The sequence below is a fragment of the Myxine glutinosa genome, chromosome 1 (genome assembly GCF_964187855.1).
Source record: "Myxine glutinosa chromosome 1, kmMyxGlut1.1, whole genome shotgun sequence".
Taxonomy (NCBI): domain Eukaryota; kingdom Metazoa; phylum Chordata; class Myxini; order Myxiniformes; family Myxinidae; genus Myxine; species Myxine glutinosa.
The window spans coordinates 101459768-101486036 of record NC_136261.1 but is presented as its reverse complement, the minus strand read 5'-3'; the positions used below and the strand labels follow the sequence as shown (position 1 = coordinate 101486036).

General features: G+C 43.3%; 2 protein-coding genes across 3 annotated transcripts in view; both read left to right on the top strand.

Moving 5' to 3' along the window:
- The window catches only part of TIMM10B (translocase of inner mitochondrial membrane 10B), a 512565-nt gene that overhangs the window by 57381 nt on the left and 428915 nt on the right, over nt 1-26269 (top strand). The window lies entirely within an intron of this gene.
- Nucleotides 1-26269, top strand: part of RRM1 (ribonucleotide reductase catalytic subunit M1) — a 400603-nt gene that overhangs the window by 98157 nt on the left and 276177 nt on the right. For both annotated transcript variants that reach the window (XM_078775295.1, XM_078775291.1), the window contains exon 8: nt 10457-10619. In XM_078775295.1, coding sequence (XP_078631421.1) covers nt 10457-10619 — 163 coding nt within the window. The remainder of the gene's footprint in view (nt 1-10456; nt 10620-26269) is intronic.

The following is a 26269-nucleotide window of genomic DNA, read 5'->3' as shown; positions in this document are numbered from 1 at the left end:
CCGATATGGTGGCGATATATGGTGAAATGGTGGCGATAATCTGTGAAGATCGATGAAAATCCATGCAGGTCGATGAAAATCCCGTGAATGTATGCCATGGCATTGTTTCAATGGGGAAAAGGGGGATACGTTATAGGTTCCCGGCAGTTCCTGATTCATGGAGGATTTTAAAAAAAGTTTAACATGTTTTCGACCGCAAATGCACATGATTACAGTTTCACAAAAAATGCTTACAAATACAAAAAAAATGACACCAGGTTCAGTACCATTTCCAATTTATTGAAGGAATGTGCTTACAGTTTATTAAAAGTGCTTAACCATACCGTACCATGAAAGTAAATTTAAAAAAACACAACACCATCATGTACCGTTTAAAATTTTTATTTTACAAGCACACGCAACTTTCAAATGATGGTGATGATGATGATGATGATGAATTAAAATCCCAAGAATTCCTCGAACTTTGAGGGCGACCCAAATTATGGTGCAACAAAATCGTGCACCAAGGGAGAGCCAGGAGAGGTAGGAGATAGTGAGAATGCTGGTGATCTTGAGATGGAGGGAGCAGGGCTGAAGAAATGGGTAATGGAGAGCTACCTGACACATTGCCCAACATTTTGATGCAGCTCTTTGTACAGAAGAAGCAAATCGTCCAAGCCCCTCTTGAACCTCTCCACGACTGGGTCAGCACCTTCCAACTTGTCAACAATCGCCCGCATGTCGTGCAGCAACTCGCCCAGGAACTGGACTGTGAGGTTGGACCTCGGCACCTCTTCCTCATTACTGCCCGCCTCCGCCTCCACCTCCTTGGAAACCTTTGGAATGGTGTCCAACTCCTCCTCGATGAGCGGGTTTCGGGAACGGTACAGCTTCATGGTTTTCAGCATGAAGTCCCTCGTCTGCGTGTTGTCCTCCATCCATATTCTGAGAGTCTTCTCCATCCTTTCCATGTGGATATTCCGGACATGGGTGACCACCTTCGTACTCGATGCAGTGCTTGGTGAAGCTTTCTCACGAATGGCCTTCTCTTTCCATATGTAGCGAACGGTGGATTCGTTGACGCCATAATGCCTGCCAACAGAGGCCGCACTCTCTCCTCTCGAAAGCCGGTCGAGCAGCTCCACTTTCTGGCTCGGGCACATCACTTTCTTCTGCCTATTGGTAGTCGACGCATTTCCAGCACTGCTCTTGCGCTTGGGAGCCATTATTGAACGATGAACAGAGCAAGTCAAAACCACAGGTCGAAGCAACGGGACAAGAACAATGATGGAGATGGAGGACACAATCTGTATTTATATGTACGATTGCGGGTATCTGTGGGAGCCCATTGTTTGTGGGGGATGTTATTGGATGATGCCGTATCGAGCATACCTGCTAATTTCAATAATAGATTGAATGAATCATTTGCATTCTATAATTTGCAGAGGATGACATGTTTTAGTCGCTGATGGAATATCCCCCAGAGCGTTTTCATTATGTGACATCTCTGATGATGCTTTACCGTAAATTGCAAACTGTAATCGATTTAATGAAGCGATTGCATTGTATAATTCACGGAGTTGACTTGTTTACACATCTGGTGGGATATCTCGCGAAGCTCACTTATAGTGCGGCTAAAATTCGCACCCGCGAAATCCATGAAAATGCAAAGCACACAGTAGTGAATGTATGGTACAGTACAGTACTGTACTGCCCTGTATAAGCAGGTCATGCTTATGGCTTGTATCAGATGTTTTTTTGCGTACGTCCACCTGCTTTTTGCATGGCTGGTAAAAGATGGGTTTTTATAAATGTGTGAAGCTAGCGGCTTGTGAAAAAAATTTTGCACCCTTAAAAAACGCCATTTCGCGGAACACATCTGCGAAAAGAAAAAAAAAAAAGACGCAATTCCCCGTAGGACATTTTTCCACGAATAGAGAAACGTCGCATTTTATCAACCACGTATACGCGGATTCTGCGAATAGGTGGGGTCCGACTGTACTGACAAGTTTCCCCAATGAAAGGTTGTGAGAGGATGCTAACTTAACTGCGGTGAGAAGAAAGGTGAAGCAATGTTTCAGGCCTGTGCCCTTCAAAGAAAAGGCTCGCAGGTAATATACCTCTACCACCAATGGGTATCATAATTAAGGCTCTTAGTGACTTAGTAGGCCTCAAAATAAATGCACATTTAATATTCTGACTGAATTTTTATTTATTTATCCGAACTGAAAAGTTAATTTACAATTCTGTCTGTTTCTGTCATAAGCAACCATGTATAAATTAACTGTTCTGTGGAGATTCCCTCACATTCTCAGGTCATACCATGCGATGTCTTGCTCTCGCTATGAAATTGCCATTTTCTGGGTCTACCGTAGGTTTATTCTGTGAAGCTGTTTCATGTGGATTTCTCTGCCCATAAGGATTGTATAGATATTCCAGGATAACTTGGTAGGTGAATGATATTTGCACAAACAGGGCGAGGTTCCATCACCTTGTATGATTGTATTTTGTTTATATAAATAAAAAATAATTCACATTTGTCCTAATTGTCTGTTTGTGATGATCAGTCATATTTTTACCCTTGCCAGATGAGAGGGTATTTCTTTGGGTCCGTTTGTTTGTTTGTCTGTCTGTCTGTCCGCACAGAACAAGTATACTTTTCTCTGCAACTGTTGGTCCGATTGACGGGAAATTTTCACGATAGGTGCGCCTTCGCTTGTATAATTTTTCAAATAACTATGACGTCATAGGTCATGTGATATGGGTGCCATCTTTGAAAAACCATATGCTGATGCAAGTCATGCACCATTACGAAGAGCGTTATGGCTCTTCCAACAAAGGTACGTTTCGGCCTTAGGCTTCATGCCTCACCTTTGGACCGCTTCGGACAAATTAATCCCAGGTTTCTTAATACAGTAGTGTATCGTTTCAGTCGTATCGTTTTCATAATCATAATAATATAGTAAATATAACCATAACACTTTAATCCCAATATTGTGAATGGAAAGTTGTTGGATTGAAGCGATGTATGGTTCATGAATCAATGATTATGTGGTGTAACCGTGGAAGTAAGGAATTCACCTCGGTTTTTTATTTATAGTAATATCATTTTCGTAATAATGATAAAGTAACATTAATATTATAGTAAATGTAATCGTAACACTAATCCTTTCGTAGTGACTGCAAAGTTACTGGAGGTTAAAATATATCTTCTGTGTATTCAAGTAGCAGCAGTTTTGTGTCACACTACGTCATCACGTCTATCTTCAACTAAAGTATCAAACAAGCCAGGCCATGCCGCTGTTAAACTTTCGGTCTTGTTATTATTCTACAACTATAGGAACCCTTTAGATTTTAGAATAGCATGACTCACACGCACCCGCACACGCACACGCACACACGCACACACACAAACTAGGGAAACGGAAGCAGAATGTGTCATCCCCTCATTAAAAAGATGAACTGGAACGATTCTGGAAAGGAATTTATGAAGATCGAAAATAATACAATAAGGAGGCTGATGTTGGGCCTCCTTATTGTATTATTTTGTATTACTAGGGCATGCCCGTACTATATATAAGCTAGGACGTGCCCGTACGTGGGTGCCCGTTCCTTGCCAAAAAAAAAAAAAAAAAAAAATTTGTGTAGGGGTGTGTGTGTGTAAACATCCTAGGGCGTGCCCGTACGTGGGTGCAAAAAAACATGCGTGCAAACAACAACAACAAAAAAAAACTTTGAAACCACGTGGCAGTAACGACCACAGAACCCCCCCCCCCCCTCTATTTACATGAATGGTTTGGTCCATTCGCAACGACCACAGAACCCCCCCCTCTATTTACATGCAATGGTTTGGTCCAAAGCGAACGGCTTGCAGTGTTTGGTAAAGAAATCGCCATAGCTCGGTAACTACTTGTCCGATTAATATGAAACCTTGAAAAGGCACATCCTCGGGTCCCCAGCAATATACCTGGCAAGTTTAAAGTATATCGGACCGGTAGTTGTCGAGAAACAGCGGTCACAGACAAACATACACACATACACACATACACACATACACACATACACACAGAGATTAATGGAATTATAGATAGATTAATCCCTGGTGTTGGGCTAGCGGCTAGGGTGCCGGCTTAGGATCCTAGGATCCTGGGTTCGAATCCCGGTCGATCGCTGAATTAACGCCAGGGGGGTTGACTCAGCCTGTCATCCTTCCGAGGTCGGCTAATCGAGTACCAGTTCACTGGTAATTCCCTGTGTGTCATAAAAGGCGACAAACAGGATTGGCGGCAGGAAGGGCATCCGGCCGTAAAACATTGCTTCAAAAAGGGGACCGAAAAACAACAACAACCACGGTTCCTGAAAAAGGCCAACCCCCACTTTGTGGGGAAAAATGGCCTCTAAAGGTGGTTATATTTTATATAAGGAGGCGAAATGGATGCGAAACCTGGAGGAGAAAAAGCAACATTTTGCGGAAATGCCCCCAGTAATAAATTGATGCAGAAAAAACAAGAAAGCAATCAGAGATTGCAGACCCTCGCCAGGACGTGTATGTGGTATGCTTATTAGTTGCTGTTTGTTTGGTTCATTGACGAAGTAGATTTATGTTCAATCCAATATGGCTGCCAAAACACGAGACCAATGACGTCATCAATTCCATTCTCCCATATCATTTTTGTGTAGATCATGCTAAAATAAATTTTAAACTGATCAAGATCTTCAAGCGTTCTACTTGTCTAATTATGACCTCATAATGAAGGCACCAATAACATCATCATGAATATGTGTTGTTCCCCATGGGGAGTACTTGACAATGAGACATGTTTCATATTTTTCTTCGGAGTGGTTTCGGAGAAATGGAGGTGCAAAGTTTTTCGGTTTTTCTAAGATGGCGCTCGTACCACGTGACATATGACGTCATAGTTATCATTTAAAATTCTACAGGAGGAAGCGCTCCTATGGTGAAAATTTATTGGCAATCTGAACAACGGTTGCAGACAAAAGCATACTTATTTTGTAGTATAAACAGACAGACAAACAAACGGACCCAAATGCAATACCCTCTCCTCTTGCGAGGGTAATAAGACAACAACTGGGAAATAAGGCTAAAGGCAAAAGCCCTGGCCCAGATGGGACCCCAAACTCTGGTTAAAGCGATTTGATGTAAAAAAAAAAAAATTCGCAAAACAATTGACAAAGAACACCTGCGTAACGACGCTGATCCTGAAAACATATCTCAACCCAAGAAACAAAATCGAAGCCATAAACCAACTAGTGGTACCATTGTTTCAGTACAGCTGCAGAATAGTAAACTGGCCACAAGCGGATATCAAAAAACTTGATATCAAAACAAGGACACTCCTTACTATCCACAAAATGTTCCACAGAAATGAGTGCATCTGAAGAATCTGCCGAGGAAAGAAGGAGGTAGCGGTCTGATGGAACTCAATCAAGTGCACAGAACGACGATGTAGCATTAGCAGAGTACGTGAAAAGCTCAAGCTCAACAGACTATCGAATACAATTTGTGTGCAAGCATGGACACAGCAAGCCAGAAAAGGGATGTCTCGCTCACCTTGTAAAAAACTTCCAAAAGCAGGTGCAATTGGAAGATGTCATGCACCAAACCAAAACGGCAACGAATACAGCCCCAACGATTGCAAAAAAAGACATAAGAAAAATACAAGATGAAATACCAGCAGATATATAGTGACAACTGGGAGAAAGACAAAAGAGCATGGAAATATTTTAAAAAGCGTTGGACAGATTGAGGATAGACAAAGAAGGATCACTGGAATGGCTAAGAAAGAGGTCAGCTCAACTGGGATGAAGAACAAATCATTATTAATGCCTAAGACCAAGGACACTACACCAATGGATTTAGAAAGATGGCAGAACTGAGTCAATCAAACAAGTGTAGGTTCTGCAAGGTAGAAACAGAAAGCACGAGTCACCTCCTATCGGGATGTAAGAAGCTCATGTCAGAACAGCTGTACACCAAAGGCACAACCAGGTATGTCGAGTAATCCACTGGCAAGTGCAGAAATTTCCATATTCCAGTTCCACAAAACTCGTGGAAACATGAACCAAAAGCCATCATTTAAAACAGACATAATGCCTACATATGACCTGATGATCCCATCCAGGGTGACATAGAAAACAAAGCATTGTGACCAGACATAGTACTCAGGAACAAAAAGGAAAAGACAGCATTGCTGATTGAGATACAGTACCCAGCGATTTTGACCTAAATAATGCAGAAATCAAGAAAATGACCAAATACCAGGACCTCAAGAATGAAGTGAAAAGATCCTGGAAGCTGAAGAGCACCAACATCGTACCAGTGATAATTGGGGCAATGGGAATGATAAAGAAGAACCTCAATGAGATTTTAAAATCCATCCCTGGGAATACTACTACAAATTAACTACAATTGGAGGCAATCCGGGGTTTGGTGACGATCCTGAAAAGAGCCCTTGGAACAAAGCTCTGAAAAAGTTGAACAGCTTGGTCCATGAACCGTGCTCCCTTACCGAAACGGAGGTGGATACTTCCAGTCCTGGGAGGACTCCGTTTCACCTTCTAAAACCCAAATTATAGAGATAACAACCAACAACACATGCACACGCACTTGCGCACATGCACTGACACATACATACAGACACTCTCACTTCTCCTTTTAGTAATATATAACATGGTTGTGTTGTATGTAGGTGCCTGTTGCAGGTCTTTTTACCGGCCAAGTTTTCACGTTGGACCGGCAACTTTTCGACGTAAAAAATAAAACGAAATAGTGCTGCGGTTATTCGATTTGGTTAAAAGCCCTGTCAAAATGTTGTCTACAATCGACACAACATAGGGGTTAGCAATGTCGACAATCGACAAATCTACAATTTCCCTTTTCCCAATTTCCTGTCTTCAGCACCCCATTTCATTAATTATCATTGTGCGTCTCCCGAAGGTTAATTTGTTCAATTGAAGCCTTCGCCAATTCAACCAGGACGTTCCGGGAGTTGTCGTAATTTCCAGTGCTGCCGTCAAGTGAAGGGTATGCAAGATGAAGCGATCCCGTAAAATCGACCTCATGGAGTCTTTTGTCTTCCTGGAGAGCCATGATAAAGACACAAGTGTGCTTATACTGTTTTATTTAAATATCATACATACTACAACTCTTCAATGTTTCAACACTACTGTCTCGAGGATTTGTTTGAGTTTCCCTGATTAGGGTTAAGTTGTTAAATCTTTTTTTCTTTGACCGGCATGGTTTTAGATAGACTGTTTGTAACTCGGCCTGGTGCTGCACCGTTTGGCACACAGGCTGACTAAAATGTTTAAATTATCAGGAGTATATCAAATCTAGCTAAGGAGTAATGTTATCATGAGTAATGGATAACTAGGTTATTGAATGACAACATAAGCAATGAAATTTAATTTCATTTATTAACTCGTTACCCTTGCCAGAGGAGAGGGCATTGCATTGGAGTCCGTTTGTTTGTTTGTCTGTTTGCACAGAATAAATATGATTTTCTCTGCAACCATTGGTCCGATTGACAGGAAATTTTCACCATAGGTGCACCTCCTCTTGTAGAATGTTTAAATGATAATTATGACGTCATAGGTCACGTGGTATGGGTGCCATCTTGGAAAAAAATTGAAAAACTTTGTACCTCCATATCTCCGAAAGCACCGCATAGAAAAGAAAGCACCGCATAGAAAACATTGAGACGCGGCTCATTGTAAAGAACTCTCCATGGGGAATAACATATGTTAACTAGAACGCCACTCAGTAGAGCGCATACTCCCGCCGTGGGTTTAGTTGGAATAATAGGTTTTGTTTAACATTCCCTCTCCCCAAAACAATGAATGAAAAAGAAAGTAAGCCCTAACTGTCAGAGAATTTATTTTGATATATCTCGGAATCAGAGGAGTAAAACATCATTTAAGAATAACAATAAAAGCTTTAATGCAGTAAAACAGAAAAAATCTTTCCCAAATAAATTTCCCAAAAAAATTCCTGGATCCGGAATAATATCCTGAGCTTCACCAAAAACTAATCAATTGTTCCTTATCCCAAGGGCAATCATCCCACCAACATTCATCCAAATCCGTTCAGAACTTTTCCAGATATATTGTTCACGAACAGACACACACACACGGACGGACACGATCGAATGCGTTACTTCCTGGCGGGAGTAATAAACCTGAAAATCGCAAAGCCAGAACCAGAATTATTTATTTTGTCTGGGAAGCCCATGTGAGGTTTCTTCTTCTTCAGCCTCTCACAACCCTGGGTAAATATGCGATCTTTTTTAAAAAGTTGGAATTTTGCCAAATCTGTTTTATTCGTTTGTTAATATACCTCAGCCATTGACAAATCTGTAACTAAGTCTTTATAAGTTCATCAAATACTGACACCGCGAATGACATTCGCTGAGCTAAATGTTGATATCTCTTCTGAGGTAAAAAAAAAAAAAAAGCAGTTTTAAAGCATTATACGTATCAAACGATACATTTTATGAAACGGCGAAACCTAATTCACACTTTGGTGGTTTTAAAATGACAGACTATGTCTTTATTAGAAAAAAAAAAATGAACATTGAAGACGACGCTGCTAAAAAAATACACCGTTCTAATGCATAACCATGAGTTTAAACTACATTTACAACAAATATGAAAACTATTTTCATATCACAATGTTAAATATAGAATATATAGAAGATAATGTTAAAAGAAAATGAGCCCTATCTTCCAATAGTAAAAAAGTCCTTCAAAAAATTCTTGGATCGGGAATAATATCCTGAGCTTCACCAAAAACGAATCAATTCTTCCTTATCCCAAGGGCAATCATCCCACCAACTTTCATCCAAATCCGTTCAGAACTTTTCCAGATATCTTGTTCACGAACACACACACACACACACACACGGACACGAGTGAATGCATTACTCCCTAGCGGGAGTAATGATGATGTCATAGGTGCCTCCATTTTGACGTCATAATTCGACAAGTACAAAACTTCATCTGATGAAGAGGAAATTTCTTCAGTGTCATATATGGATAAATTGGTGGAGAAAAATAAATGATGACGTCATGTGGTTTGGCCGCCATATTTGTTTTAACACAAAAGCCTTAAAACCCACCGAAAACACGCCCTTGCGAGGGTCCACAATCTCTGACTGCTCTTTCTAGTTTTCTTTGTTTTCATGTCGTATTCCAAGACATTAATAAAAGTTAAGTGAAACATATTTTTATTTTTATTTTTTATTTGATTATGCTTCAAAAGTACCAAATGTTGGCATGATTTAAAGTAATTTTTACAGTCAGAAATGGCTGAGAATACAGAAGACACCTTTTAGGAACATACGGCATCTGCGGCCCACCACAGAGCCCCAGACCCCTGTACTGTAGTGGTAGAACCCTATACTGGCAATATTTAATTTGCACCTGCAACTGAAAATACGAAATGCAACATCAATGTTTTAAAATAATCTGTTACTCCCAATAATGCTAACTTTAGTTTTTACACTGTGATACTAACATGTGACATGGTTCACTTCACACAGTCCTTGAAACTCCTTGAAAGTTCTGAAAAATGAGAAAGCATTTTCGAGTACTTGAAAGTCCTGGAAAACTTGTCCAAGCCCTTGAAACACCTGGAAAATGAAGGAAATTCCACAAATATAAATAATGTGCCATGTCCCGGGTCGAAATTGTTAAAAGCTGAGCTGAAATGGCTTCTCGTGTGTCATGCATAAATTATGCAAGTGTTCACAAAAAGTCCCAGTTAATCAGGAAGTAGCAAGAAAAAGTCCTGATTACGCAATGCATGTGCATTGCCGATTTTGAAGCGGAAGCAAGATAATCTGAAAAATGTGAAATCTTTGCTATTTGAATTCATTGTGGCTGAGTTATGTCCACTGCTAGGATTGGCTCGTGAAGGAGTCCGTTCACAAAGCCAGATGTAGTGTCTGTAAAAAGATATTCAATGTCAGGAAAGAAAACTTAGGAGTCATGTGAGGTGGCAAGCACCAAAGTATGGTGTCATATGTGATTGCAAATGTCCAACTCCTGTATGACCAAATATTTGGTGACAGGACAGGTATTTATACTTTCGCTGTATTTATTGTTTAAAAAAAATATTCATTGTGTCTTCCCGAATCAAATCCAAACATTCATCTATATTGATTCATTCTATCAAAAAAAACTCATTAGCTTGGCCGATTTATTGATTTTTTTAATTAAAATTAATGTACAAGTGAATTTGGAAAGTCCAATGTCACCTGTAATAAAACGTCTAATAAAAGTCCTTAAAAACACTTTTTGTCCTGGAAAATTCCTGGAAATTTGGTATTCCATGGCTTTGTGAACCATGTGTTACATTGTGTCCACAAATTACTTGGTCTAATCTTTGTGGATTCCTCAACCTTGTTCAAACTCTCGTTACCAGCCTTCACTGGATATTTATTTTCTGTTTTGACAGTGGCGGAACGCCCACAGCACATGCTTATGCGTGTCTCTGTCGGGATTCACAAGGTGGACATTGATTCTGCCATCGGGACTTACAACCTCATGTCTGGCAAATGGTTCACGCATGCGTCGCCCACGCTGTTTAACTCTGGAACCTGCCGCCCACAACTCTCCAGGTACTTTGGCTCTTTTTAACCATTTGTATTGGAAAAGGCTTATGACATGGTCCCAATAGACATTGGGGTGATGACGCTAAAATTGATGGGAATGTTGGAACCAGATTTTGGGATGGTGGAAGGCATGTACGAGGGTACAAATGGAAGGTTTTTCATTGGACCGTGAAAGTCAGAGTTCTGCATTAACATCTGTTTGAGTCAGGGAAGCGCATTCAGACCACAAATGTTCATTATGATGATGAAACTGGTCAGCATGAAAGGCATTCTCAGGAAGCTATTGTATGTAGATGTGGCAATCGTAGTTGCATGGAGGGTTTGATCGTGGACAGGAAGATATTGGGCAATTGAAAGGGAAAGTGATGATGTCATGTGTAATACCGGTATATCTATATGGTTTGGAGATGGTGACATTGAAAGAGCAGCAACAACAACAGAGGCTGCAGATATGCTTGAACAACTGGGTCAGGAGGATTACAGGAGTGAAGGGGTGGATAGTAGGATTGACGAATTGAGGGATGAGATCAGTGTTAAGGTAAGCTTGATCGGTAGATTGGTAAAGGACCAGTTTAATTCGGCCGAGCACCTGTTGCGGATGAAGGAAGATAGACTTCCAAAGAGAGATGTATTGAAAGAGTGAGGCAGGAGATAAGGGGTAGATCGTGGTTGAGATGTGAGGATTGTGTGAAGAGGCATGTCAGAAATGTGGAGGTAGATGTCGATGTCGATGTCGATGTAGATGTAGAGTGCAGTGTGAGATGACATAGATGGATGGTGTTGGAGGTGTGTTGTGGACAGAGCAGACCAGATGTTCAGTACCAGTTGGCTTCACCACATACGAAGGGATTTTGAAGAGGAACATATGCAGTATATTGTATTTTATTGCAATTACATTCACTTTTGTATGTTCATATCTTAGTATTTGTGTATGTAATAATTTATGCAAGTAGAGACATCAAAGTGACAGTTTTCATTTACTTCATTTCAAGCAGCAAATGGCACATTTTGAAGTTTACCGTTGGTCATATGTTTGTTTACTTTACATTTTTCACGAGTCTCTACCTATATAGAAACTAGAACAATGCAACTGCGTTGCCAATATGCCTCCGCATAGTCCCACAACGGTTAGATGCCATCACTCTGCATATGTATGGCTAGGGGGATCACGTTTGTGAAGTTTCGTGTTGATCGGATATGGTTCGTTTTTCTATCCAAGATGGCTGCCAAACCACGTGACCTATGCCATCATCATTTTCAAACTATATGCAACAGTGCTGTTAGATTATTTGTAAAATTTTGCATCGATAGTGTGAGTTGTTTCAGATATAATTATTTAATCTTTTTCTTCAATCCAATATGGCTGCCAAACCATGTGACCTATAAAAGAACCACCTTTAGAGGCCATTTTTCCCTGCAGAGCAGGGGTTGGCCTTTTTCGGGCACCATGGTCCCCTTTTTGAAGCAATGTTTTATGGCCGGATGCCCTTCCTGCCGCCAACCTTGTTAGTCGCCTCCTGCGACACACAGGGAATTACCAGTGAACTGCTACTCAATTTGCCGACCTCGGAAGGATAACAGGCTGAGTCAACCCCCCTGGCGTTAATTCAGCGATCGACTGGGATTCGAACCCTGGATCCTAGGATCCCAAGCCGGCACCCTAACCGCTAAGCCAACACCAGGCTCCATGTGACCAAACCATGTGACCATGTGACCATGCAAACCATGTGACCTATGATGTCATAATTTTAATATTTCAATACAAATGGGTCATAGATCATGTGCATGCAATTTCAGATTTTTAGGATAAGGAATTCGATTAAAACATTTTGTCTGGTATACCACTTCACCTATGATGTCATCATTATCATGCTTTTGTTCCCCATTGGGAGTACTTGACAATGTGCCAAGTTTCAAATTTTTCCATTCAGCGGTTTCCGAGAAATACTTTTTTAATTATTAGCTTTTAATTCAAGATGGCTGCCATACCACGTGACATATGATGTCACAATTAGCATAAAAACATTCTGCATGGGCGTCACTCCTACCCTGATAGTTTTGTCTCAATCGGACATATGGTTGCTGAGAAAAACGAGGTTTAGCCTGTACGGACGGACAGACACCCCAAAAACATAATGCCTCCGGCGACTTTGTCGGCGGAGGCATAAAAATATAGATTCCAAAGATTTCCACATTGCTGATCATGGGGCCGATGAAACGGCTCTAATTTCTAAATCAAGACGCTAAAACTAACACCTGCAAGGAAAATCACGACACCATGCCTGGATAAGAAAACATAGGGGCAATACCACTGGTGCTCACCTGGTAGAATAAACAGTATACTGCACCAACTAAAGGTATTTTAAACCAATTTCATTGGTTGCTGGAAGACAGGGCAGCATGTCGAATCATACTAACATAATCACAAGACTTTAAACAAACAAACAAAAAAATACCTATTTTGGGGGGTAAAGTGGACCCCCCCCCCCTTCACCCTCCCCACTCCCCCAACCCCATATACCCCCTTAGACACCAATTTTTCCAATGCCTTGAACAAACATTGGTACATAATGGATGATTAAGGTTATGTTGAGGTTTCATCGAAATTGTGTGTGTAGTTTCTGAGAAGAAGGCAAATACCTATTTTGGGGGGTAAAGTGGACCCCCCCCCCTTCACCCTCCCCACTCCCCCAACCCCATATACCCCCTTAGACCCCAATTTTTCCAATGCCTTGAACAAACATTGGTACATAATGGATGATTAAGGTTATGTTGAGGTTTCATCGAAATTGTGTGTGTAGTTTCTGAGAAGAAGGCAAATACCTATTTTGGGGGGCAACCCTCTGTCGACCCCTAAAGGGGCAGATTTTTTTTAATGCTGTGAACAAACTTTGGTACATCACGGGTAATGAAGGTTGTGGTCAAGTTTCATCGAAATTGTGTAATACCTATTTTGGGGGGCAACCCCCTGTAGACCTCTAAAGGAGCAGATATTTTAAATGCTGTGAACAAATATGATTTGTGCCAAGTTTGGTCAGAATCCCTTCAGCGGTTTCAGAGAAGAAGTTGCAAGTGTTTACGGACGGACTGACGGACGGACAACGCGCCATCTCGCATAAGCTCCTCTGAACTTCGTTCCAGGTGAGCTAAAAATATATGATGACCACACTGAAAATATATAAAACCACACCAATGCAAATCCTCATTTAGAAACAAGATTTTAGGGTCTGTAAAAAAAACAAAAAAAACAAACAATGTAAACGCTATCATCCTATCCTATCCTATCTTCTCTTCTTATTTATACACAGCAAACCTTTGCACAACTAATGTCAGACTTTAAAGTGTCCGTTTTGGGCAAGAGTATGTGGGCAATGTAAACTAATGGATTCTTGGGAGAAGGGGAAGCAGACTTTCTGAAGGCTAGATATAGTGCAGTAAACTGGTTTGAAAATGGCCATGTCAGTGGGAGGGCAGAGGCTACACAACCAAAGAAAGATAGAAAACCATAAGCAGCATCAGAGGCTCTGCAGGCTGCTGAGGCACAGAAGCGTATCCAAGTGGATTCTGCATCACAAATGCTTGGGAAAGAAGACAGTAATACAACCCTGTGGTTTTCAGATCCTTTCAAAGGCTATGGAGCCACAAAGTTGATTACCTGGTGAACATGTAAAGAGATGTAGCTGTAAAACAAGCCCAGCCTCAGTACTGGCAATTCTGTTACCTTGGTGTGATCATTTCATGCCATTGACGCTTGGCCTGCTACTTTAAATACTATGCTATCTGCTGGTATGGTGTGGGTGTTTTGTGGTGTGATGGGATATATTGGTGACTGGGTGAACACAACGTTGTGCCTCGCCACTTGTTCCAACTTTCACCAACATCTGACGTTCTCTTACCTTCCATTCTAATTAACTAGGGCATGCCCGTACTATATATATATATCTAAAATTATATCCCCCCCCTCTATTTACATGAAATGGTTTGGTCCAAAGCGAACGGCTTGCGAGTGGTGACAATCCCCCCCCCTCTATTTACATGAAATGGTTCGGTCCAAAGCGAACGGCTTCCGGAGTTTGGTAAAGAAATCGCCATCGCGTACACAAACGCGCAGGAAAGCGAATGAATCGCAAATTCGTTTTTATTAGTTTTAAAACATCGTTTAACGCCAACATAGCGCCAACATAGTTTGCAAACGTGAAATAAATGAATATGCTCTCAAATGTGCCATCCGAGGCAGAGTGTGCCCGCCACGTTCGGCACACGCGATCGTTCGCTGCTCTCTGATTGGTTGAATCGTTTTTTGGACATAGCTCGGTAAGTAATTGTCCGATTAATATGAAACCTTGAAAAGGCACATCCTCGGGTCCCCAGCAATATACCTGGCAAGTTAAAAGTATATCGGACCCGTGGTTGTCGAGAAACAGCGGTCACAGACAAACGTACAGACGTACAGACAGACAGACAGAGATTACTGGAATTATAGATAGATGAATGGAACACCACCGAAAAATGTTAATGGCTTAAAATACTGAAGGAAGCACTATCTTCATTGACAGACACATCGGACAACTTGAGCCATTTCATATGCGCTCCTGTCGTTCCATCATGAAAATTAGCTAGCAGAACAGAATCACCAACCCTGAAGTCCTCGACAGAAAAAACGCCACCAGAATCAAGCCAGTGTTATGAATGACCCACATTTGATGCCTGGTCTTGTGATCAGGATGGTAGACCATTACGTCCACAAACATCATTTATTGAGAACTGAGACAACGAAGGCAAAATCTGTGATGCCCTCACAAACGACAGAAAGAATGCATCAAGAGCAATTTCCATCTGTGCGTCATTAAATCCCATGAGTTGGAGAAGCATGCTCGATATAGGTCACACTGATGCCTGCTGATAAAGCAGCATGTAGCTAGTTTGAAGACTGTCAGAATCATATGGTGACTGCCTGTCAGCAGCATGATTGAGCTGCTGCATGTACAGTGACTTCAATAGATTTTTCATGTCCTCACTGCACTTGACTCTGCATATTCAAATTTATCCAAACTTGGCCACATCCAGACCCACAATTGAGATCCGGACACATTTACAGGTTTAAAATTTTTTTTTTTTAACATTCATCTTCATTGAGGTTTTTATTTCACAGTTTACAGTTAAATAAATTACAATTTTCAAATGCTAGGTATCGATTGAGGTTTTTTTTTCTTACGGACGCTTTTACGGTTTTTAATGCAAATTTCCATTTACGGACATGATTGTCATGTATATTTCACAGTTCACAGTTTTTTTTTTGTTTTTTTTTGCATAGAGAATCGAGGCTCGTGAAAGAGCTAACATTTATCACACAAACAAATCAAACAGACAAACAAAATATATAAAAAGGGAGCGGTAGACGAGATGGGGAGAGAAGGGGAAGCACACAAACACAACATTTGAGAGCAGGGACATCGGGAGATGTGTGGGAGGGAGAGGGCTTGGGGGGAGGAGGCGTGGGAAGGGGGGGGGGTGGGGGGGGGGGTGGGAGAAGTATAACACACAAGGACACCAAGGACTTCCAGGAAAGAAGTTGGTATTTCAAAAAAGTGGATTTGGGGTGAAATTAGCGGGGGTAGAAAAGATCAAGGTTTTGGATGGGGGAAGATAAGAGATGTTGGTGAACAGCTGTTTTAAAGACCTGGAGGGAGGAGTCGGATTGAAGAGAGTGAGGGAGTTTGTTCCAGAGGCGGGAGAAAAGAGGAATGAAGGAGTGAAGGTGATCAGAGAGTCTTGATTTTGGCAGTTTAACCATAAGAGGGTTGCAGGCAGATCTTGTGCGACCTGTAGGAATATTTGGGGGACAGAGCCCAGAGAGAGCTGGGGGGGGGGGGGGGGGGGGGTAATAGTAATAGAAATGACAATTTTCAAATGCCAGATTACGATTGAGGTATTTATTTTTTAATTTTTAATTTTTTTAACAGATGTGTTTACGGTTTGTTTGTTTTTAACGTACATTTTCATTTACGGATGCTTTCTGACATAGTGTGTGTGTGTGTGTGTGTGTGTGTGTTTAATTAATAAATAAATAAATATATACATACATACAGTCGTGGCCAAAAATATCGGCACATTTGCACTTTTTTCAAAATATGCACCATTTCTTCCAGAAAATTGTTTGATATTAAAAAATATTTTGGGATTCACTTTTGTATTTCTTTGGTGTGCAGTGGAGCAAAACAAAAAAAGCTGAAAAAGTAACTAAATCTTAGCTTATTCCACACACAAATGCTAAAATGGCCTGGACAAAATTATTGGCACCTTTTAGAAGTTGTTAGAAATAATTAGATTTCAAGCAGGAGAGTCTACTTTACTTTGGAAATGAACTCGCCCGTGGTGAGTTTGCAGGTACGACCGTTTCAACTTGCACCATCTGTCGCCAACTCGATGAAAGGGGGTTCTGTGGTAGGAGACCCAGGATGACCCCACTGCTGAGAAAGACTGACGAGTTTGCCAAAACACACCTGAACAAGCTAAAATCCTTCTGGGAGAATGTCCTGTGGACAGATGAGACCAAATTAGAGCTTTTTGCTAAAGCACATCATCTCTGTTTCAGAAAACAAAATGAAGCCTTCAAAGAAAAGAACACCTTCCCTACAGTCAAACATGGAGGAGGTTCAGTGATGTTTTGGCGTTGCTGTGCTGCATCTGGCACTGGGTGCCTTGAATATGTGCATGGCATCTTGAAATCAGGAGATTACCGAGGCATTTTGGAGAGCAATGTTCAACCCAGTGTCAGAAAGCTGGGTCTCCGTCGAAGGCCTTGGGTCTTGCAGCAGAACAATGACCCCAAACACACTTCAAAAAGCACCCAAGAATAGTTCAAGAGAACACGCTGGACTGTTCTGAAGTGGCCAGCAATGAGTCCAGATCTAAATCTCATTGAACACCTGTGGGGAGATCTGAAAACAGCAGTTGGGAGAAGGCACCCTTCAAATCTGGGAGAACTGGAGCAGTTTGCACAAGAAGAGTGGGCCAAACTGCCAGTGGAGAGGTGTAGGAAGCTCATCCATGGCTATAGCAAGCGCTTGACTGCAGTTATTTTGTCCAAAGGCCGTGATACCAAATATGAAGTCGAGGGTGTCAATAATTTTGTCGATGCCATTTCTTTTTATTTTTTGATTTAAAAGGATATATTAAGTTCTGAATAAAAAACAAAGGTTCTGTAATATTAACAATAATGAATGAATTTTGGAGACCAAATACTTTTGTCAATTTCAACTTATTTTTCGAGAAAATTGTGAGTTATTTAAAAACAGTGCAAGGGTGCCAATATTTTTGGCCACGACTGTGCATATACCTCCATATGCTGTACATACATACAGGTTTCACTCCAGTTATATATACAGCGAACGCTCGCCAAGTGGCTTAAGCACTCAAGCTAGCACTCCAACGAAACAGTTGATAAGGGATGGCTGGCTTTGCAAGCAACACGTGGACACCTGGATCAACTGTTTGCATGAGTTTGTTTACGGCTAGCATGCGGGTGAGATTAATCATTAGGATTATGGGGCTACCATTATTATAATCCCAAAATAATTAAAAATATATTCACGGGAGTGGTCAGGGGGAATCACTTTATTCTAACCCTAACAACTGCCACTTATTGTACTATTATATTATTGTACCATTTGAAGTGGCCATAGAAAAAGCGCCATGAGGTAAAATGAACGTACAAGCTGCTGTATATACACTTTCCCAAGGCAGGAACAGGCAATACAATGGGAATTTCTCTGGATTTGTTTGCAGTCAAGTGAAGTCCAAAGCAACGTAGGCAAAGCTAATGTGAAAATAACATAAAGTTCTCTTAATCGTGGTACAATTTAGGATTCTGAAGCATCATTCATAATACCCTTGCCCACCACCACCCGAAGTGGTGCTACACGGAACACGTTTACAAAGGTAATTTGCATCCCCCGACCTTGGAACTCCTGGTGAGGGGAGCAAATGACGTCACTACAACTTTTGCCATGTGACCTGTAGGCCACTTGGCAAGTCTAGTTAGTTGAGATTGCATAATGATAAGTAACGACCAAATACATCGACAATTTTGACGAGTGGCCACACGGGCCACCTAGGACCAGGTTTTGGTGGCCTGAAAGCATTTGGCACTTGGGCCACCACTTATTTCGAACCCATATATATATATATATATATATATATATAATGGTATCTGTAATCTGGTTCTCCAACCTAATGAGCGGACAACATGCCGTCATCGCCATGCACGTCCGCCTTGCCTGCAAAGTTCCAGAGGAACCATCTAGCAGTGCGTCATTACGGATTATAAATACAGATACTGTCACAAGTGCATGCAAAACTCACAGTTACCGACCTGGTTTCGCCCTTGTTGGGGCTTCATCAGGGCAACGCAGTGAGGGTTGATGATGATGAAGCTTCAACCCTGATGAAGCCCCAACAAGGGCGAAACCAGGTCGGTAACTGTGAGTTTTGCATGCACTTGTGACAGTATCTGTATTTATAATCCGTAATGACGCACTGCTAGATGGTTCCTCTGGAACTTTGCAGGCAAGGCGGACGTGCATGGCGATGACGGCATGTTGTCCACTCATTAGGTTGGAGAACCAGATTACAGATACCATTATTAGTAACTCCCAACCGCAACCAGGTCGACTCCATATGATGAGTGGATACCAGAGATAACGTCACCGCGTGGCGTGGCAGGCGGTGCTTATCGCTCCCAGCAAGGTGCAGCAGCAGCTGTATGGGACACCTTGCTGGCGGTTCTCCACTGATGATATGAAGGTCGCATAGTGACTGATATATATATATATATATATATATATATATATATATATATATATATATATATATATATATATATATATATATATATATATATATATACAGTGGTACCTCGGCTTACGAGTGCCCCAACGTACGAGTTTTTCGGGATACGAGCCGTCGCTCAGGCGGTTTGTTGCTTTGGGATACGAGCCGAGATCCGATGTACGAGCTCAAAAAATTTATTTTTTTGAATTTTCCGGTTGTGGCTTCCGGTTCCGGTCACGCGGTTATCTTGCCGTGAAAGCATCTCTGCTTGGATATAAAACACGCAATCGTCGAAATACATGAGCGAGGAATCTCCTTGCTCCAGCCGGTGACGTCATCGGCGGGGATCCCCGCCTCCAGAGTGGCTGGTCACGTGACCGCCAAAGCGTGTCGCGCGTGCGGGTATAATGAGCTACACCTGTGGATCACGTGACCACGGAAGCACGCCTCGCTTGAGAGGCATGGCTTTCGGTTTGCGTTTTGCTTTATAAGGCGCGATAAATGGGCTTTTGAGTGTTAGCGGTTCATGGCGTTGACGGTTCATGGCGGTTCATGGCGGTTGACGGTTCATGACGGTTCATGACGGTTCATGGCGTTGACGGTCAAAAACCCATTACATCAATTTTACCAGGCACTGTACAGTAAGTACAGTGGACACCAAATGCACGGTGGAAGGCTAGAAGTAGAAGATCGTCCAAGACAAGTGAGAATAAGCCATACTTTGGAGGAGATGACGTCATTCGCTGGTCCGATAACCAAAGATGTGGTATAAAAAACCAGGTGAGCTAACAATGCAGCAATGAAGGAATTCGGCCAAGGCACCGGCACACAACGACCTACCTACATCGAAAGACTCAATGCCAATGGTGACAGAAGCCAAGACGGCCGGCTTAAACACCGCCGAAAGACCACGGTGTACCAACTTACGATGCAGAACATCTTGCACTTAATATGATGACAACAGGTGCCATCCTCTGACGTACCATTACAGGTACAGGTACAGTACACGTGAGCACAGAGCAAAAGTTCACTGAAACCGAGGTTAAGAAAAAAGAAAAAACACCTCGTGGTCCGTGCTCGATATCCGAGTTTCAATCTTTTCAAACACATGATGCTCTCGGTCACGGTATCTCCTGCGAGCTGCTTCTCCTTCAACCACACAAACAACAACTTCTCCATATCTTCATGGATAGAGGTCCGGAGCTTTGAAATAATCGTAACGCCCTTGGCTGGCGTTATAGCCTTTATGGACTCCTTCTGCTTCAAAATCGTACATATCGTAGAAGGAGTACGATCGTACTGCCTCGCCAAGTCGACAACACGCACACCTCACCTGGCATGCTCTTCTCCTCTGCTTAATAAAACCAGTTTATTTCTTTACATTCTCTTGTATTATGTACAGTATATACGAGGTCGTGCTTGTTTATACATTATTTGTTATTTATAAAGTACATTTTTGTTATTTAAAAGCACCTAACAAAAAAAATTGGTGTTTTTTTTTTGAGGCTGGAACGGATTAATAGCATTTCAATGCATTTGAATGGGAAAATTTGCTTTGACTTACGAGCGATTTGGCTTACGAGCTCCGTCACGGAACGGATTAAACTCGTAAGCCGAGGTACCACTGTATATATATATATATATATATATATATATATATATATATATATATATATATATATATATATATATATATATATACACATACATATACATACATACATACATACATACATATATATACACATACATACATACATACATACATATATATATATATATATATATACATATATATATATTGTGAGAAACCCCCCGGTGAAACGACCTTTGTTCTCACCCAAAGGAGTGCCCCGCCCACCACTGACGTAACCTCCTTGGAGCCTCACGCGATTGGGAGGCGAGTCGGGACGTGATTGGTGGAGGGTCAGAGAGCGCGGCCGCCATCTGATGATACGGACGCAGCTCGGAGGTTCGAGGCCTCGAGGCGAGGGGACTTTCGTTACGCCTCACGACAGCGAGTTGTGCTGATCGTTTTATAGTTATGGATTGTACGAGTGAGTGATTCCGGAAGAGAACGAGTGATTCCCGGAGATCGTAGATTGGAACTGTGAGTCCTATCTTGCCTGCTTCGTGTTGGAGCTCCTGGCCGACCGTTCCTGGCGGCCTTGTGTGGTATTCCATCCTGGTATCCTTGGAGTCCCGGAGCTCGTCGATTGGAGCCGCGAGGATCTTACCTGCGTCTCGTGGGAGCGTCTGTGGCCGACCGTTCCTGCAGGCTTGTGCAGCCTATTCCATTTGTTACCTTTCATGGTTTTTGTGATCGAGCCAATAAAGCATCGTGCCTTACCCCTAGAAGGCCGATTAAAACACAATTGTGTTGATTACGTCTCTTTTGTCCACTCCGTGGATTACTTGAAGCCCGGACATTCACGTCCGTATTCCGTGCTGGGAACATTTACCAGGCGGGATCGCGACAAATGGGTTGCTCGTCCTAGGATCATTCAAGTAAGAGCCATTCGATTGAGACGGGAATTCTGCAGTGGACGACATCTTCTGGCATCTGTTCATCGCCTTCTCGCCAGCGGACGCCGTCTCGGAGGAACTTTCTCGCCGTAGGACGCTGTCTTGGGCAGAGAAGTGAATAGCCTCGGATCCCTCCAAACAACCGACAAAGGATAAGCGAATAGCCTCGGATCCCTCCAAACAACCGACAAAGGATAAGCGAATAGCCTCGGATCCCTCCAAACAACCGAAAAAAAAAAAAAAAAAACGTGAGTATTTGTACGTGGTATTTTTCTCATTGGCAATTTGATGTGCGGGTGATATTGCGTAGTTTGTGTCGTATTTCCCCAACGGAGCGTTGTGTTTGAGCGTTGTGTTTGAGGTTGTGTTTTGTGCCTGGTCGTATGATAACTCGTAGCCAAGCTATGTCGACCAGGGAAGTGAGAGTTCAACCTGATCATGTTGACAGTCACGTGGGTGGCGAGGTGAGCGACGCAAGCAGCCTTGACCCGGTCACTCAACCCGAGATGTTAGGAAGCGATCCCATCATGACTAAATGTATGCGTTCGCCCTTCTGGACCGGGCTGACTCCGGTTCAACAACTTGACATGTATAACAGGGAGAATGACAGAGCAGAGGGAGAGCGTGCGGCAGCAGCAGAGAGAGAGCGTGCAGCAGCAGAGGGAGAGCGTGCGGCAGCAGCGAGAGAGCATGCGGCAGCAGAGAGAGAGCGTGCGGCGGCAGCAGAGAGAGAGCATGCGGCAGCAGAAGCTGAACGCGTCAGAGAGCATGAGTTGCGAATGTTGACTGAACGACTGCGGGCAGAGGGGTCTGCTGCAAGAGTCCCGGAAACTGTTCATGTTCGTTTGCCGGACTGGACGGGAGACACGAAGCCAGAAGCGTATCTGGAGATGGCGGAGAAGTTGTTGGCTGCCGGTGGCATTGATGAGAGCTTGTGGGTCGGCCATCTTGTGAGCCATCTATCTGAGAAGGCGAGGGAGGTATATGCGAGGATGGCAACCGAGGACGCAAACAAATACAGGGCATTGAAGGCCGAGATTTTGAATGCCTATGCGGTGTCCGCATGTATTTATAGGAGAAATTTTTTCAGCTGGACTCGTGAGTCCAGTCAAACCTATGAGGAACATTCGCGGGCCTTGTTGGAACAGCTGCAGAGATGGTTCAAGGGGAGCAAGGTTGAGTTACCTCAAGCGGTTGCGGAACTCCTGGTGCGTTACCGTATCGATCAACAGCTTCCGCCTGACTTAGCATTGTTTCTTGTCGACAAAGACACTGTTTCCTTGGCAGACTGCGTCAACCTTATTGATAAACATGTTTTGGCGTGCAAAATGCTGCAAGTCACGCAGTCGCTTCGTAAGACGGAGGAGTCTGCGATCAAGACCGCCCCCCGTCTGCCCGGCGGCTGGATCGAGGGGAAGGGTTCTCCGATGACCTCCACTGGGGGCGCTCGCGAGCCGCAGACCAGGGCAGGGCCCTGGTGCGATTTCTGCAAACGCGTGGGGCACGGTGAAAACCGCTGTTTCTCTAATCCCGCCAGTCCGGCCTACCGAGGCAACCCTCCTGTTAAGTCGGAGGGAGATCAGTGGAACTCATCCGCCGGGCCCTCGCACACGACGGTGGCATCGGTGACCGAGGTCACTGCCACCAGGGCTAATTCCATTCATCCACTGCATCAGGAGTATTCAGGGACAGCCTTAGTGGGTGGCCCCGATTCGATGCTGAAGTTTGAGACCAAATACCTTCGGGATACTGGGGCGACACGGTGTGTTCTCCGGGTGGGGGTAGTTCCGGCCTCTCAGATGCGTTATACCGGCGAGTATACCCTCCTTCGGGGCATTGACCGGGTTCTTGGCCGGTACCCCCTTGCCCTCCTCGAGGTCCGGAGTGACATTTTTAAGGGTCCAGTGACCTGTGTGGTAGTACCCTACTACCCTATACCCGGGGTCTCCTTGCTGATTGGCAATGATGCCATAGCCAGGGAGGAGTCATTGACTCTGACCTGTGGGGGGGTCCCTAGAGCCCAGAGTAAACAGGCGGAGAGAGTGGTGGAGTCAGACATATATTCACTCTGGCCCGAGGAGCCTAGCGCCTCGACTCCAGTTTCCGACGGTGACGTTGCGTCAGCTGAAGTCCACCCGAGCCTCCCGTCAAGCCAACCTCAGGTGCCGTGCTCCTCAGGGACCGCTCCCGCCATGTCGCGATTCAGCAGGAACGCTAATGCTAAGGTATATGTGGGAAACCTGGGCAATGGAGCAGCGAGAGCCGAGCTAGGGAGGGTCTTCGGGCATTACGGACCACTCCGCAACGTATGGGTTGCTCGGAACCCACCTGGATTCGCGGTTGTTGAGTTTGAAGATCCACGAGATGCTGAAGATTCGGTCAGAGCCCTTGATGGAAGGTTAATTTGCGGATCGCGGGTGTGCGTCGAGATGTCGAATGGCATGTCGCGGCGGCCTCGTTTCAGACGCCCTTTGGTCCGCAGGCCGTTCGACCCGAAAGATCGATGTTACCAGTGCGGTGAAAGGGGTCATTACGCATATGACTGTCGTTCTCGACACCGGAGGAGAACCCGCCGCTCTAGGTCTCGGTCCGTTTCCCTCCTGTAAATGTTTCCCCACCTTGAGTTTGGCTCCCTTGTTTCTCTATTGTGCTTTGGGTGAAGTGTAACTCTTGTGGGGTAGATGTTAATGGGGTGTATGGTGTTTAATATTGTGTGTGAAAAAAAAACAAAACTGGTTCATTGTTTACCCTGTTAACGCCTGTTAATTGCCTGTTGCGTTAATAAGTGCGTTATTGTTGCGTTATTGTGTTGCGCCGTTGCGTTGTATTGTTGCGTTGTTCGTTATTGTTGTTAACAAGTGTTAGTAATTGTTAATTGCGTTAATTGCCTGTTAGCAATTCCCGCCATCATCTTGCCATGTGATTTGCACCTACTACAAATACTGGTTTTAAAAACGCCGTCTATTCGACGGGGTTTTTACTTAGGGGGGGAGGACTGTGAGAAACCCCCCGGTGAAACGACCTTTGTTCTCACCCAAAGGAGTGCCCCGCCCACCACTGACGTAACCTCCTTGGAGCCTCACGCGATTGGGAGGCGAGTCGGGACGTGATTGGTGGAGGGTCAGAGAGCGCGGCCGCCATCTGATGATACGGACGCAGCTCGGAGGTTCGAGGCCTCGAGGCGAGGGGACTTTCGTTACGCCTCACGACAGCGAGTTGTGCTGATCGTTTTATAGTTATGGATTGTACGAGTGAGTGATTCCGGAAGAGAACGAGTGATTCCCGGAGATCGTAGATTGGAACTGTGAGTCCTATCTTGCCTGCTTCGTGTTGGAGCTCCTGGCCGACCGTTCCTGGCGGCCTTGTGTGGTATTCCATCCTGGTATCCTTGGAGTCCCGGAGCTCGTCGATTGGAGCCGCGAGGATCTTACCTGCGTCTCGTGGGAGCGTCTGTGGCCGACCGTTCCTGCAGGCTTGTGCAGCCTATTCCATTTGTTACCTTTCATGGTTTTTGTGATCGAGCCAATAAAGCATCGTGCCTTACCCCTAGAAGGCCGATTAAAACACAATTGTGTTGATTACGTCTCTTTTGTCCACTCCGTGGATTACTTGAAGCCCGGACATTCACGTCCGTATTCCGTGCTGGGAACATTTACCAGGCGGGATCGCGACAATATATATATATATATATATATATATATATATATATATATATATATATATATATATATATATATACATACATACATACATATATATATATATATATATATATATATATATATATATATATATATATATATATATATATATATATATATATATATATACAGTAGTAGGGTGGTCCTCAAATGTAAACATTAACTTTTATAAAGTGCTTTTCCATTTTTTTATTACACCTGTAGAGAGAACAAATTGGGTAAAATTTCATTTCATTTTGAAAACTTTTACCACTGTCACATGGCCCCTGCTAATCTGCTAATCAGCACTATACAGAAATTATTTCGGTTTGTTTCAGTTATGATGGCGAGTGCAAGTACTTCAAGAAGAGCAACCAGAAAAAAGAACCATGTGTGGCTGATAGGCTGCCATATTGAAAAACTACCAGAAACTCGGCTCCCATCTTGGCAAGAGATTCTGCAGCGATACTTTAAGCTACATCATGCTGAGAAATTGGACATAAGCAGTGCCGCAACAACTGTTGTTCGTGAGACATTATGCATCTGGGAGAAAGCACGGATCCCCACTGCAGATCAGCGGAATATCATTGCAAAACTAGAGAGAAAAGTAGAACAATA